This window comes from Gymnodraco acuticeps, unplaced genomic scaffold (assembly GCF_902827175.1).
Source record: "Gymnodraco acuticeps unplaced genomic scaffold, fGymAcu1.1, whole genome shotgun sequence".
Taxonomy (NCBI): domain Eukaryota; kingdom Metazoa; phylum Chordata; class Actinopteri; order Perciformes; family Bathydraconidae; genus Gymnodraco; species Gymnodraco acuticeps.
In genome coordinates this window covers 4,251,604-4,268,800 of record NW_022990238.1, presented here as the reverse complement: position 1 = coordinate 4,268,800, position 17,197 = coordinate 4,251,604, and the positions used below count along the sequence as shown (strand labels likewise).

At 40.3% G+C, this 17,197-nt stretch overlaps 1 protein-coding gene across 1 annotated transcript; it reads left to right on the top strand.

The window, feature by feature from the left end:
* The first annotated feature begins 2,430 nt into the window (after nt 1–2,430).
* Nucleotides 2,431–14,763, top strand: hs3st3b1a (heparan sulfate (glucosamine) 3-O-sulfotransferase 3B1a). The gene is made up of 2 exons (XM_034220260.1): nt 2,431–3,230; nt 12,875–14,763. Exons 1-2 carry the CDS (start codon nt 2,737–2,739, stop codon nt 13,491–13,493), a joined length of 1,113 nt encoding a protein of 370 aa, XP_034076151.1. The 5' UTR covers nt 2,431–2,736; the 3' UTR covers nt 13,494–14,763.
* The last annotated feature ends 2,434 nt before the right edge of the window (nt 14,764–17,197 follow it).

Here is a 17,197-nt window from a genome sequence, read left to right as displayed (position 1 = left end):
AATTAGCTTTCTCAGTACTGTCATCAAACTCTAACTCAACACATTTGTAATAGTGTTCTGAATGCTAAAAGATCTCTGAATATTTTTGAATATAAAAAAAAACTATATTACCTTTATATATTTGAGTAATGTTTGACTGTAAGATTTTGCTGTTTTTTTTCAAATGACTTTTTATTGACCCACTTCACATGACATGTAGCACATTTCCTTTTATTGTTTTTAACAGTCAATGTTTTTATGTCATCTACAACATGTTTGGACATAATATCTGAGTTATGCTTCATAAGAACGCTTCAGTTTTCTTATTTGGTAAGAGTTCACTGAATTAAACAGACAAACCCTGGTTTGACTAAAACTTAAAGGTCAAAAGTACGAGTTAGACAAACATATTGCAACTATTTCTAAATAGACAAGTAGTGATTTACCCATAGTTTTATTTACTGCAAGTGTTCTTATACTATGAGCTCTAGGTAGGATAAAGTGTTGTGGAAACATGGCCACATATAAATGACTTCCTCCTGTAAACACCGGAAACGCTATTTTTTGGACTTCAGAGAGACTATAAAGTTAATACTCTAATAAGACTTGAACTCAAACATTCAACCTCCACCCAGAGAGTGACAAGTACACATTGCAAAGACAAACATTGTCTGTACATATAGCAGAAAGGGCAAACCACGACATGTTAGCAAAAACCTAACCTCTTGGCATCTGCACATTTTCTCAAACAGGTTATCTTGTGCTCGTGCACTGTGGAAAAGCAACTATTAGGATTAGAAATCACACAAACACACACCACATATATATCATACATAGTGGTGTCTGAGAGATGAGATAAGGGGATTAGATGAAGGGGGCAGGGTTGTCTCTGGTGAAACTCCGACTGACATGGCAGCTCTGGGGTAATCCTGCTAATCCTCTGCTAGCTCAGGGGTGCAGTGGGACTAAAGGCCTTTGACCCTGCATCGGGAGGAGGTGCCAACACACACACACACACACACACACACACACACACACACACACACACACACACACACACACACACACACACACACACACACACACACACACACACACACACACACACACACACACACACACACACACTCAGAGCAAACCTTTGGTGGCATTTCAAAAGTCCTGGTGACAAATCTTCATCACCACCCACTCAAGAGTAAATTATTACCTTTTATAGATTCCCCAAAATACACTGAAAACATTTGTTTATGTGGAACGGTATGTTCACTTTGTTTGGAATGATAACAAGGGCAATTACGAAGGATTATGATGCCAATTAGCCTGGACCCACTCAACCATTCAGCCTGTAGCTACAGGAAAAAGTGTGAAGCTGATCCGTGACAGATATTTACAAGTCATGTCATTTATTTGTCTGCTGTAGCTGATGTTTGGGTGCTGTTAAACATGCAAGTATATGTCAGTTGTTTGGGGATACTTTTGTGTTCTTTTTCAAAAGTTCAAGAGCCTAGGCAAAGACATTCTCTATTCTCTATTTTGTTTATAGTTCGAAAATTATTTGATTTCCAATTTGTAACCAACATTCAAAACACAGGAATTCCGTCCAGCCTTGTATCAAATAAATGGAGACTTTTTGGATGATCGATGAGGCGTGTGGTGCAGTGGGTTGTGCGTTGGTGTTCGGATCAGGGGGTCACAGGTTCAAACCCCACTGCAGTCAGCATGTTGTTGTGTCCCTGGGCAAGACACTTCACCCCAAATTGCTCCTGTGGGGATTGTCCACAGTATTGAGTATGTAAGTCGCTTTGGATAAAAGCGTCTAACAAGTAACATGTAATGTAATGTAATGTAATCGATTTCAAGTATTACATCTCATAATGCTTTATTTTCCTGTTATAAAATAGACGTTTTCTCTTCCCTTGACTTTCTGATGTATTGCTTATTCAATCATATTTAAAAATATATATATTTTACATTTTACCTCTTTGTTTGTAAAGTCATACAATGTTTGTATTACAGTCATAAAACAGACTGCAATCATGCTCAGGTTGGAGGAATAGCTCATCTCCACTGTAATTCGCCCTTTGGTCTCAGATTTTAACAACTGTGTACATGTATGCAAACAGAGACATTACCGGAAGCTTTGCTGTTTTCAAAATAAAAGCGATGTTAGTAAGTATTTTGTACAGAACAGACTACATAATGTCAGTACATTTCGGCCATGGAGTATATGAACATACGAAATAACTTTAAACATACAAGGTTTGCAAGGCCCATATGCTTATTTTCGTAGGACTTGGAGGACTTTTTTTGTTCGCAGAGCCTTTCGTACGTTTTCACCAGATTTACATCGAAGGACCATACCGGAAGTAGTGTTTCATAATCTGGCACACTTGATGCTGTTGCCCGGTGTAGATAACTTGGTGCTCCTCTGAGAGTGCACACACACTGAGAGCAAGTGATGGGAGGCAAACTTCGTCCCTGACGCGCGCATTGCTCACCTGGCGATATCTTAACTACCTGTTTTGTGATTTATTTTCCCGTTTCTATGAAGAATTTGAACATTCAATATTCTCCAAACAGAACTGAAGCCAATGCGGGAGCTGAACGTCCGGCGTAACCTACATTTCAATTTCAATTTGAATGTTGGCTATAGTTTGTGTTTTGGGAAATTGTGCACCGCTTGTCCAGGATCCGAGGAGTGAGGCACCTTTGCCAAAATGCTTGTTAACTGGAATATAACTTTGTCACGGTGGTCCTATGGAATATAGTCCGATTTTACACAATCTACATGTTGTGCCATCATCCCACGTGAAAAACAAACTATTTGTGTTCTGCATAATGCTGTCCCTCTGGGTGTATATGATTTATTGTTGTGTTGGCTACTGCTCAACTGTGCCTAACCTGACGTACCGCTCGGTAAACAGACACGAGAACGATTCAGAAATTGACAATCAGGACTCCTCTGTCGGGGCTTCCAGGGACCTACTGAACAACGAAAATGATTTGGACAGCAGAGGAGATGAGTGGGATGAAATTAGAGGCGAGGTGAAGGCGTTGGACGATAATGCCATGTCAGGTTTCCTCAATGAGTCGGAAAGTAAAAAGTTGCCCCAGGCGATCATCATCGGGGTGAAGAAAGGAGGGACCCGGGCGCTGCTGGAGTTTCTGCGCCTTCATCCAGACATCCGAGCGGTGGGAGCAGAGCCGCACTTCTTCGACCGCAACTACGACAAGGGACTGGAGTGGTACAGGTATAACACTGTTTATGTATACTAATCCAGATATAGATGGCCGAGTAAACTCTACTTTGCACCATTACCCGATTACATAAAGGGGACTTCTGCATCTTGTGCCACATAGGCTATTTGGGAACATAACTATTTTACACAATGAAAACACAAACATCATTACTCTTCCTCTGGAATCTAAATCCAACTTTAATCTACTTTTGTATGATGTAACCTTATGAAACCACAAAACAGTATGACAGAATACAAAAAGATTAATAAGAAGTCAAAGAATTAAAAATAAATGTGTCGTTGCTCCTATAAAGTAATGTTTTCCCTTATTATACCATAGCACCATAGCAGCATTGCATTACCTTGATATGTCTTGTTACATGTTCTCAACTACAATGATATAAGTATGAATTAAATGTAAGAACATAAATGTGTTAATCCGGTGGTGAATAGGATCATATTGTAGTCAATGTTCAAGACAAGGTGATAACATAAGTTAATAAAAGCTTTCAAAAGTGAGACATTAATGAAAATTTGCAAAAAGACATTTCCTAATACTGACAAATGCAAATATTATGGTAGATAATTCAATTCAATTCAATTCAAAACCTTTATTTATCCAGGTAAAATCCCATTGAGATCAATGATCTATTTTTCAAGGGAGATCTGCAGCAGTAGGTTCCACAAGAAGACATAAAAACATAAACAACAGAACAACAAAAGGACATCATACAGCAAAATGTACAGGGATTACAATTTACATATTTAACCACATGTACAGGTACCAACAGCATCTGATTTTGTAGCATCCAACCAAGCTTTAAAAACATGTAGTGGTACTAGCTTGGTAATTTTCCATTCTTTTTGCAGACTGTTCCATGTTAGTGGAGCTGCACATCTAAAAGCTTTCTTCCCTAAGACAGCCCTAGCACTTGGCACATTTAATAAAACCACAGCATGCGATCTCAGGCAATAAGTACTTTCAATTCGCAGAGAGATCAGGGAGCAGATATAAGATGGTAGTTTATCCAACATGGCTTTGTAAATGAAAAAGTACCAGTGACTGAGCCTCGATAAGTAAAACCTCAAGACTTTAAAGAATGCTCATCTATAGTATATTACGGTTTTGTAGTAAAGTGTAATATACTGTATGTTATGTCAATTAAAAAAAGGACAGTAAACTAAAGGTGACTTTAAACTCCAATTTAGGATGTTCTCAGTTTGTTAATAATACAGTTTGACATCTGCAGGTGCAATCAACCATAGCATGTCAGCATTGACATAGGTGTCAACACTACCTGACAACATTTGTATAAAGTTTGGCATTTTATGCAACTCTTATCAGTCATGTTTACACGCAAAGCAGCATTGATTTTCTGCTTGTTTGCATGGCCTTCACTCAAAGTTCCTGGAATGTTTCTACATCCGTCCTTGGATGTGGAGTTGCTGTTGCTTTTTGACAAGTAGGAGGCACCAGGTAGAAAAAGGTTAAGCGGAGCTTCCATTTAGATTTGACCCGAATTATTGATGTAGTTAAAGAAAGAAAAACAACCCCTGGTTTGTGGCTAAGACTCAGCAAGTTGCATCATGCCGTCACCCGCAGCCAGGAGCGTTATTCAAGATTATGAGTTATTGTGTATTGATTCAGTAGCAGTCATTTGTTTTGATCTTCAATTCAAATATGCGTCAATGTCAAAGGGGGAGATCTAGCACCTGAGACGGCTTACACATTCAACATTGTGTGACGTAACATTTGTATTGTTTTCCCTGCCATGGCAACTGTTGTCCTTGTGCCATACATGCCTCACTATCTCAATAAGTAAGCTCTTTACTATTGACTCAGCTGCACAGTTACACAACTTGCTGCTCTTAGTGGAAATAAATCACAAACTCACTAAGTTCACAGAAATTATTGATCTTTATATGTACCTATAATGTTCCCAGAAAAAGGTTTTGGAATAATTGTTTTACATCAGAGCGTCCACATTGTTAATAAGATATGCTGTGTCCATTAGACTGAGGCGAGGGATTAACAGGCTATGTCAAAGGATCTAGACACTGTTTCAAAGCAGGCTTCATAAAGCTACAATAGGGGAAGTGAAGCATTGTTCAAAGGACTTCTCGCTTAAGCCCCTTTAAGAATTTCCAGACAGGTTTAGGACATTTTTGGATGATCAGTGTGTGGAGTGAGGTCTTTGTGTCCATCCCTACAGACTGAGCAAGATGAACACATTAAAACTGTCCTTTCCATAAAGATGTTTTACTTATCACACAAAGTCTCATGCTGTTTGTACAATACATGTGATGCACGAGTAAGCAATGCAAGTTAACAATGAGTAATGTCCGAGAAGGAGGAGAAGCTATCATTAAAGATGCAATGAAACGTTATATAACAATCAAAGAAGCGGTTGTATATAATTGAGACATGCTAGTGACTTGTTCACAGTGGCAGCTTTACTATTTAATCTTGAGACATGTATAATGAAGACTTCCTCTCCCAGAGAAGTGATCTGGCTAATTAAAACAACTTGGCTTGAGTTGTCACAGTGAGAGCACTGTGCCACAGATTGACCCCATTCTGCAGAGCACCATGAAACGAGTCATCTCTTTAATGATCATTTAGTGAAGCTCAGAAAGAATCCCTCACCTGGGTTTTGTGGTGGATAGTTGGGATTTTCTTGTACCTACTTGTTGGCTTACTAAGTAAACATTTATAAAATGGTATTTTTGCAGTTTGTAGCCTTTATTTAACCAGGTGAAAATCCCATTGAGATCAACAATCTCTTTTTCAAGGGAGACCTGCAGCACATTGATTACACATAAAAACAACAGAAAACAAAAAGGACATCAATACAACATAATTACAGGGGTATACATTAGCAACCTATTCACAATGACAGATATCTAATAACATTTCATCTATCCGAGCTTTAAAATGATGCAAGGGAAACAAAACGCTCAGTTTCAATTTGTTTTGCATAGTGTTCCAAGCTAGAGGAGCAGCACACATAAAAGCTTTGGTACCTAAAACAGTCCTAGCACTTGGCACATGTAATAAAACACATCCTGGGATCTCAGGCAACTGTAGTGCAGTATGGCGCATCTTTCTGTAGCCTGTTGAAATCCTAGTCCTGCAACCTGTCAGCACAGTAGTCACTCTTGAAGATAAGCTAAGGGCATAAAGCCAGTTGAAGGTGTGTGTGGATTTGTTTTCCCATATGTTTCACATCATTGCCCCCAGACCAATGGTGTGCAGAAGCTGGGGGGGAGGAGCAGTCCGCTGGGTGGGCTTATCAGTTCCTGTGGTGGCATTGAGTTGTGTCCATGCTATTTATCTGCTGTGAGTGGTGTGTCCGTCCTGCTGGAGGTTTGCTGTGTCCATCCTGCTGGAGGCCCCACATAGCGGAGAGGCCCCTGCACAGCGGGACCCCCACCACAATACAGCACGTTGTCAGCCATCGGCAGAAACGGAGAAGCAGACAGACAATTGTGCTCGCTCACACAGAAGGCAGCAACTCCTTGGCCCTGCCTTTTCTCTAATAACTTCCTCCCGTAGGTCTTATTTTGGCAGGTTAATGCTCATTTGCTGAATGCATGCTCAAATCAAGGTCCTCTGTGTTATATACACTAGATGTGACTTTATTGCAGAGATTGTGTTTTTGCTCTTGAGGCTTCATATATAGAACAAAGAACAGCCTTCTTAACTCACTGAGGGTGTCAGGGAAGAAGGCCTAATCCTCCTCAAAGCCCCAGGGAAGCTTACTGCCGGCCAGTGGCAGATAGAGGGCAGTAAATTTAAAGTGAGTCTTTAGAAAGCGCAACAGTATTATGGAGCTCAATGAAAGGGGATGCTGGAGAACCCCTGAGGTCTGTATTAACCCTGACAATAAAGGAGCAGACAATTAGTGTGAAACATGTTTTCTCTGCCTTCACTTTGTATGCAAATGTGCTCAGAAGGGTGAAAGTGCCCTTTGACGATGCCCAGCAGGAGTTCATCAGAAAGAGCATTCATTGGAACCTGCCCAAGAAAAGTCACAAACGCTTCAGTTTTCTATCCTGAAAGTTGACTTTTCACAGATCTCTGTGTGGAAAGTTGTGTCTTTCCCAAGAGAAGGTTCAATTAAGTCCACTGGTGGAATATTGCTTACTCAACACTTTTAGCCCTTTGCGAGAACACAGGGGGATCGATGTAAGTGAGAGAGCTCTAGATATACGTATAAACCCCAGCTTAAACTAATGTGTCAGCACACTGACAGGAAAAGAAGGGAAACGTGCGTCAATAATGAGATGCTTCAAATAAACCATTCACACATGCTAGCTGTTGTTTCAAACATTCCTAAAACATTTCCAAAAGCCGTAAAACCTTGCAATTTCAGACTCCACTGATAGACTTAAATGATGCTAGCACTTCTAGAATTAATCCACTCGATTGTCAATACTGTTAATGTGCATCTCCCCTCCCTATTCTGGAGACTGAAGGTTTAATTTGCTGCAACAACCCCCTGGGCTTTAGCTTGAAGCAATTTGTCAAACCACAGCACTTATTACAGCACTTTGGAAACGTTGAAACAAAACAAGTTCACTCCATAATATCCCCTTGAGTTGTTGACTTTCTCATCTCTCCCTTTAGTAGTATCTTCAGAGAGAATGTGTTTCCTGCTTCCATCTTTCTCTTCACAGCAGAGACTCACTGACAGCATGTCAGAGCAACTTTAGCAGCAATCTGCCTCAGCCATCTTTGGTTTACTTCTTTGAAGTCTTGTTTGCGTTTGCAGTTCCCTTAAGACCAGCATGCATCTGTTGGGAATTACCCAACCGTACCAATCATTCTATATGTTGGAAACACACATTTCATGCAAAGAATAGATAATCTAATTCTGTTTTAATAAAACTCTAACATTATAATTGCGGATGTTTTGACAAAGTAATTAATGCCAATTAAAGTGAAATACATGTGTTCGAAAAACTACCGTCTGTAGTCGACCAAATGTTTTGATTAGCATCACTTTGCTCTTAACTGTATAACAACAACATTATTTGTTGTATTAGTACCAGAATGTAGTCGAAAATTACATTATTATTTTACATTGGTTTTTTTTCAAAGGAATACATTCGCGTTAGTCACCTGCTCTCTTTTCTTTCTGGGCTAGCTGTTTCTTTCAGTTTTTCTCAGAAGGCCGTTTTCGTTCCTTTGTTCGTTCAGAACTCGTCCAACCCTTTATTCCAAGAAACTGTACTTAAGCTCACACAATTGGTTAGTCATTGTTCAACAAGGCTGATGTCTTTCTGCATTTTGCTGAAGTCACTTATTCAATTTTCCTTTGTACTTTGTGGCATTCTCAATACCAATTTTGAGGTTTCTGCTGGTGATAGTGCTGCTGGAATAAAAAGGTCAGGCAAACTGATTCTCTCTCACTACTAACTTTCAGATTTGTTCCATTTAAACTTGTATTCAGACTCAATTGATATAATTAGACTATATGACGCAATGTATCAGCTCCATCTGGAGTACATAAAAATGACACTTTTTTGCACCATTTAGCTAGGCTTCTCTTAAATTCACTAAATATGTCTTTTAACACAGTTTCTAATTCAATAGCCTCAAACATCCATACATGCTGATATTGATTCCATTCAATATGGGTCGTCATCACAAATCCAATGTTAGTGGTTTGGCATTGTCAGTTTATGTTGTTCAGCATAAACATACAACCCTGAAAAATAGGTTCCATACACAACTTATTGCGACTTTCCAAATTGTTGTGTGGGGGAAGCCGGAATTTCCCATACACTGTTTCTTATCCTCTTCCTTCTCCTCCTCCTCCTCCTCCTCTTCCTCTCTTCAAACTGGGCCTGTTTCCCCAGGCAGCCAGGTGGCCTTGAGTTCTGCATACTGACGGTAATAATCATTGTTGTTCAGGAATGCTGTTAAGATACTGAACGCTGTTGGACCTCATATGAGAAGTTCCTGAGTTCAAAGCGAAATGGTGATGACTTTCACACGCATGATAAGATGAGCTGCAATGACCACAAACGCCTCCACTAAAGATGCATTCTTTACTTTATTTCTGTCTGGAACTCATCCCACAGTATACTGTCTGATTAGTACAAGTGGCTGCATACCACCACCTCTCATCCTGTCTTTGAAAATGTTTCCCACAGTAGCTCAACCCCTCTTAAAGCTGCAGTGTGAGATTAGGACTCATCATGACATTAGATAATGATGAGTTTTTTTCCGGAGCAGTCCCTTGTCACAGTGGTCTGAAAAGCTGAAATATAGATGCCAATTAGAGTCAGTCAAGCCGAATTCTGCAGGATACAAAAAGTTTTGTTAGAGTTTTCTTCACCTTACTTACTCCTGTGAACTCATCATTGAGGGCATCATCCATCAGTCGAGCACAAAGCCACACGCAGCGACGTTGTAAATGCCTTACCTTTGAAACTGTTTCCTGATAACGGTACATGTAAACAAGGCAACATATTTCAAACACCGTCTCCCCAGCAGCCAGTTTAATGAACACACCTGACTGCCCAGCAGACAAAACAGAGAAAGATTACGCAACAAACTGCTCCTGGATTTATATCTGTGCGTAGGTTGCAGTGAGGGTGATATTCTTGTGCTACCGCTGCAGGAAACTGCTGACACAGCATCCAAAGTGTCCAGCGACTTCAAACTTTGACTTAGGCTTCTGGGGTCAGGGGGGTCGACCATGCTGTCTCCATCCTCCAACAGTGCACCTGATTCCATCTAATCCTCTCCTTGCTCATTCCAGTCCTTCCTCTCTTGCTTTATCTAATTCTACTAGCAGTCTTCCTCTCAGCCTCCCTCTGTTATCTCCTCAGACCCTGCTGTTCTCATGTGAGTTTAACACGACATCTTAGAGCAGAGGAGGGTTATCTGTATGCCCAAGCATCAATATAGATTCATTTTAGTGCACTAATTATAGGTACACACTCTAGAAGCTTCCTGGCTTCATGACTTTAGAGCTCAATTAGATGTTATATGTTTTCCGCATTATGAAGTCCAATACAAACATGCTTCATCTGTGAAGGGGTAAAAGTCAGCTCGCTGTGGTTTAATTCTAGATAAAGGACTGCTTTTTTTGTACTACCTTAAAGCTGAATGATGATTTCAGGTTTGCATGGCTGATTGATAGATGAGGATGCACTGAAACCTATTGGTTCCAGGCGATATTATTTATTAAGCAGAACAAATTGTGAAAGCTTGCTACATCTGCCCCCCTAAGGCAACTCTCTCCCTCCTCGTTCAGTCAGAGATGTTCGCCCCTGCTCTATCTCTGGTAAGATGAATAATGCATGTTCTTCTTACACAGATTGTTTTGCTCGGGGACTGAGTGGAACGTTTGATTGGTAGTACGTTTGTATGTCCCTTGAGGACAGGCCTACAGTGCTACACTTGTGTGTATCCAAGAGATGCTGAGGATAATTGAAGTGGGTTCTGATGGATTTGTTTGTGTCTCACACACCCATTACCTTGTTTTTTCCACCACATACAATGGTGACTAAGACACTCAGGGAGAAGAATAAATGTGTAGAGCCTCAGGCCTCCAAAGATGGGAAAGAGCAGAAGGTGGTGAAATTGCATAAGTAAGGGAAACTCTTGTGTGCACTAATGAGCAATGGGTGATGCATACTGTTCCCATAATGACTAGCTCTTTCCCAGTGCTCTGCTCAGCAAAGACCATTGCTTGTTTTCACCACATGCATTTGTAAGATGAAAGCTGCTGGGTTTGGGGAGAGATATTGATGCTCCTTGTGAGTGTACCAACATATGGTTGAAAATGATTCTAATAACTTTAATGACATGGCTCCTCCGCTTCCCGTTGTTCGATTTTGATGAAAAGCTTACAATCAAAACATGAGAATATTACCAAATTCTTTCATTATTTAAGATTTACAGTTGACTGATTTACACTATAATGAGGTATGTTCGGGAGGCTGATGCTTCTGAATAATGGCGTATATTTATTTTCCATCTTTAGCAGGAAGCAATATTTCTGCACACTGCTTTTGCTTTTAAGGCCTTTGTTGAATTTGTAAGAGATAAGAACTGCAGGGACTGAAATGTAAGTTTGATGCAGATAATAAATAAATCTCTTGAATCTCCTGAGTGTGTGAATCTCATATTTTCTTCTATGCAAGGCAATAAAACATGTATGAGTGATGTTGTGTTCACAAGTATCCGTCCCCAACAAGAGTAGTAACATGCGGAAGTGTTCACAGCTGGTGATGAGTTTATTATTTTATTTTACCCGGTTTACACTGTAAATAGGTGAATACTCGGTTAGTCTAATTTTTTAGTATGCAGTCTGGGGTGGATTGAATAACATTGTTATATTGTTGGAGTGGATGTAAAACCATTTCATATCAAATGCAGTTTGCGTAGAGGCGGGCCGCTCCGACACAGTCTTGAAAAAACAACATTTGGGTTTCATGCAGCTGTACAGGAGTTTGTGTGATCACATGTATTTCTTCATGGATTAACTTCTTACCATTGAGTCTCATCATCGTGGCCACATATCTCTCTCGTTCTCTCTCCCGAGACAAGCCAGCCACCCAGCCAGCCAACAAGGCAGTCAACCAGCCTCTAATGCTCCAGCGTGTTTGGCTTAGTCCTAATCCCCCTTGGCTCACTTCAGCCATTATCCAGTCAGGGCTGCAGTTAACAGGCTATATTTATGATCAACCAGAGCCGTCCAGGGTCAAGAAGAATATGCAATTATGGGGACAGACAGCTCCCAAGCTTTGCATTTTCTCCTGAGAAGTGCTCCAAATCCTCCAAATCTTCAAATTTCACAAAACATTACAGACAAGTATGAAGAGAAAGGTGCAGTCGCTGTCATCTGTCTTGGCATGACGTTAAGAAGCATCATTCTGCCTATTCACAGTTAAACCGCCCTTTGTATAATATAATGAAGGTGTGGAATATTTCAATGTGAGGATTGTGGGGTTTGAAGAGGCTTGCGGTCTTAAGGTAGATTAAATTCAGCTGCAGGAGATTAATGTATTCCTTCAGGGTTTGTTTTTTGGAATAAGGCATGAACTGTGCATTGTCAGCAGTGATTGATAGCACCCCAGATTTACCTACCAGGCCCTGTCACTTTTAGTACACTCACGGACTGTTAGTGTTGCTCATGATGTCTTCAAGTGTCTTCTTGATGATGATTGACTTGCTTCAGCCTGACAGTACTTTAAACCTGCCATGGAGCTACTGCATCAAAGTTAATCTCATCTCCCTCTATGTGTCTTTTGTGGGTTGTTACCTTTTTTGAATTGTCAAGTCAAAATCAAGTCAAAGTCAACTTTATTGTCAATCTTTCCGTTTGTGTGTACAGACAGAGGGATCGAAATACCGTTTCCCACAATCCCGAATACAAAAATACTAATATATATATAAAAATGTGTATACAAATATGTATATACCTATGTATACACACAATCAACAGACACATTTATACATATGCAGACATTAAGACATAAATAAAAGCACAACAATCAATATATACAAAATAACAGTCACTTCAATATCTTTGGGAAATGTAAGTGGAAAGAAGACAGTGTACAGAGTTGGTTTTGCATGCCATAGAATGCCTGCAACACACATTTTAAATAAGTTTGTTTGTGTTCTTTTGCAGGGAATTAATGCCAAAGTCATCAGAGGGCCAGTTGACCATGGAGAAGACCCCCAGCTATTATGTCACCAAGGAGGTCCCAGCAAGAATCTACACCATGTCTAAAGACACAAAGCTGATTGTGGTGGTCCGGGATCCTGTCACCCGGGCTATCTCAGACTACACCCAGACTCGCTCCAAGAAGCCGGACATCCCGTCTTTCGAGAGCCTGACCTTTAAGAACATCTCAGCGGGTCTGATCGACACCACATGGAGCGCCGTTCAAATTGGCATGTATGCGAAGCACCTCGAGCGCTGGCTCCAGTATTTCCCCACAGAGCAGCTGCTGTTTGTCAGCGGAGAGCGTCTGATCAGCGACCCTGCAGGTGAGATGGCTCGCGTCCAGGACTTTCTTGGGCTCAGGAGGGTGGTAACGGAGAAGCATTTCCACTTTAACCCAGCAAAGGGCTTCCCCTGCCTTAAGAGACCCGAGGGGAACAGTAAGCCGCACTGCCTGGGGAAAACCAAAGGCAGGACCCATCCTAATATTGACCCAGAGGTGGTCCAGAGGCTAAGAGACTTTTATAAACCCTACAACAGAAAGTTTTACCGAATGACCGGCCATGATTTCGGCTGGGACTGAGAGGGAAACTATGATAACTAACTGCTGCTGGTCTGTGTTTCATTCTGGAGAAATTGTTATACAGTGTGTGTACAGTATTTGGTGGATGTGTAAAAAGTTCAGAAGTCTATTTTATGATAATTTATTGTTATGATATGAACTCACTTAGCTGCCTAACCAGGTTTATTCATGACCCACCCAACATTTCATGATCAAGTTTTAATTATTATTTGAGAACATTAACATTATTCTAAAAGCACAATGTTTTTACGGGTATTATGCGTAAGGGTGGTATCCTTTCTTTTTACAGAATGACACTTTTTTTTGGCTTCAAACCCCCCTTTTTTTTTACTTTTCCAAATGCTGCTTTTGCTTTACCTTAAGATGAACGAGATCTAACTTTACAAACAACTGGTAATATCCCCTTAACATTTGCCTGACCCTCAGAGGTCTGTGGACCCACTTAGTCAGGTCGATACAGGCCTCAGCTGATCCAGTGCCACTTGCCAGGTCGATCAATATAGTAATAGCTCCTCATCATGTCAATTAGACCTGAGTGATGGCATTGGCTTGATCTCTCCACAACGCAATAAGACATGGATCCATTAATGATAATAAGTTTATGGTTGACCCTTGAGCCAACTTCAAATAAATATAATAACATATAATTCCAATGCAATGTTTTGACTCAACCATGGTTCCTACAGAGGAATGTTTTGAGAGGTTTAATCCAAAAGTCTTGTAGGATTCATTATGCCTAGTCATTTATTGCTTTTTTATAAAAGAAAATGATTAATATGATTTAATCACATTCATTGATCTGTACTGAAATGGCTCTAATGGATCATCCTGCAGAGATTTTTTAATTTTTTTTACCACAGGTAATAATTGATGTGTTAATGATGCCCTTACCCATAATTCACCAGCTGAAATAAGCATCTTTGTATTTTACTTTCAGTCGCTAAAGAAGAGTAAAATAACCTACCTTGGGCCAAAGTCCTCGCTTAAATGTCATGTATGGTTGAGTTTTATTCAATCTTTATCGAAATACATTTGTAAGCATTTTAACAGACGTCATCTGTGTAATGATGTACTGCAACCCCGCTGCACTACTTTGCTGTATGCATTGCTATACAAACTTTAAAGGAAGCAGGTTTGATTGAGAAATTGATTAATAGGTGCGGTGATGTCATTTTATGAAGTAAGAAATAAACATGTTTTACCAAAAGCATTAACAGTTATCTTTGGCTTTATTAAATAAACATAATTTTGCTATGTTATTTGAAAAACATTGGTTGGTGTCATTGTTTTATTTTCCGAAAATGCTGAACTTGTGGTACTCAACCCCCACCTTACCTGTATACTGTACTGCATCCCTGCAGGCAAAGGTGCACTGCTGAGTCTAATTCACCATAAACTGGCTAATTAGCACAGCGTTGTTAACTACTTTTAGCTTCCTCAGCCCATTATCCCCCCGGCTTTTGTTGCCATGACCCCAAGAAACACACAAGATTCAGGTTACTCATATAATAATAATAATGCATTACATTTTTTATTAGAGCGCTTTTACAGGTGCTCAAAGCGCTTTACAAGTACACATTACACATATTAGACATGTAAGAGTCATTACTGCGGACATTACCCACAGGAGCAAATGTGGGTAAAGTGTCTTGCCCAAGAACACAACGGCCTGAAGCAGTGGCGGGATTCGAACTGGAGTTCACCAACGCTCTAACCACTGCGCCAAAACCGAAATATGGTGAGACATATGAAAAATACTGGGTGACACTTGACACTCCACAGCCGATAATATGAAGTGAGGTCAGATTTCAAGCCGCTGTTTAAATGTGTTTATGTGCATGTAAACAGGGATATATTTTCCCTGTCCGTGTGTTTGATCCATGACATGCTGCTGCTGCTGCTGCAATATTCTGTCACAGACTCACAGTCGTATGCACATTCGCTTTTGTTCCCCGAAGCATTCGCTAATCTTCTGTTAAAATGTTCTGTCATTTTTTTAGAGAAGCACCACTGGTTGTCTATGTACTTGCCCTAAGCAACCTGTCCCATCTATCATCAAGAGCAAAAGGTTACGGTTCAAGCTAGATATGAATCACCCCGCTCTATTAACGAAACAACCTTTATTTAACTCTCCAGAAAAACACCCTCATTTTCCTGGGGCTGCCAGAGGTGATGAACCAGTCTCCCTGGTGGCAGCCTGCTAGTCTGATCACTGAGGAAGCAGCTCCCTTTGCAATTACAGGGATAGAGGAGGGGTGCTGTAATTGCTATGCTTCCAACTGGGGAATTGCTGTTAGCACACATCCCTCCAGGCTGTTGTAAAGGAGGCTGCTGTTGTTTGAAGGTTGGCAAGACATGAAAATAAATCAAATCAAGTTTTATTTATATAGCAAATTTATAAACGATTTTTGGTCGAGCCAAAGTGCTGTACATATAATAAAAATAGCCTACAGTAGAGACACTTTACAGCTAATACAACAGCACAGATTGTTCAGAATATCAGTATGACAATACGACACCCTCTGTCCTTAGACCCTCACATCGTACAAGGAAAACTTCCAGAGAAAACCCACAGTTTAAGGGGGAAAATGGGAGAAACCTCAGGGAGAGCAACAGAGGAGGGATCCCTCTCCCAGGACGGACAGACGTGCAATAGATGCCGTGTGTAAATCGAAGAGATAAGACACCTGGCAGCCCTCAGCATCAAGCGACTTTACACATTCACTTGCCAGCTACCGCTCAGGAATAGAATCAGAGCCGCTGAATATGAGCGAAGGAAAATAAAACATCATACAGCAGCTCAGTGTTTGGTTTGGAGAACCGATGTACAGAAATGTGGAGATTGGGTGCTTGCAGCGCGATGAACTGTCACCTCATTATGATGTCAACGAAAAGCCTTTATGTTACAAAGTGTCACTCATGCAAAATGTGAGTTTGACATGTTTGACCTGTTCCTGCCCAGAAGTTGCAATTTATTCATCCATTCTAACATTAACATTTAGTCAAGTTCTCCAAAATCACTCTGTGACGTTAATAATTTAGCCTTTATGTGACATTAGCAATATATGCAGAAGGAAAGAGAGAAATCGACAGTGAGAGAGAGGGGGGGACATAGGTGCCTCTATAGGGAAATATCTCAAGGACATGGTACTTAGACTTAGACATACTTTATTGTCATTTCAACAAGACACAGAGTGTACTATTAAAACGAACATGCCTCAGCGTACTTTAGTGCAGAGATACATAAGGCATATACTTCAAAATGTAGCCTACAAATGAGAAAACAAGGGGTGTAATCCTGTCATATACTGTAATGTCTATTGTACTTATTTTGTTCTCTCACTGACTTCAAACCTGCAATGTGTTGAGTTCTGCGGAGACTATGACATGTTTGCTAATGCACCTCAACTTTTCTTTTGGAAAAAGGTGAGAATACTTTATGTTGTTTATCTGCACAAGCTCTTCTTTGAGAATCTACAGAAGATAATGAAAGTTGAAAAGGTTAAAGGGCAGCAGATGTTTAACATTGACAGCAAGTATAGTTCAGATAGCTGAAGCTTCTTTAAATACCAGACGTGTGTATCTATAAATAGGTGTGCTTCTTCAAACAAACTCCTATGCATCAAGCCTGTTGTATGATCATGAAACTATTGTCCCCCCAGTAAGGTTTAAAATAGCATTAAAAAAGCAAAAAAGCTCTAAAC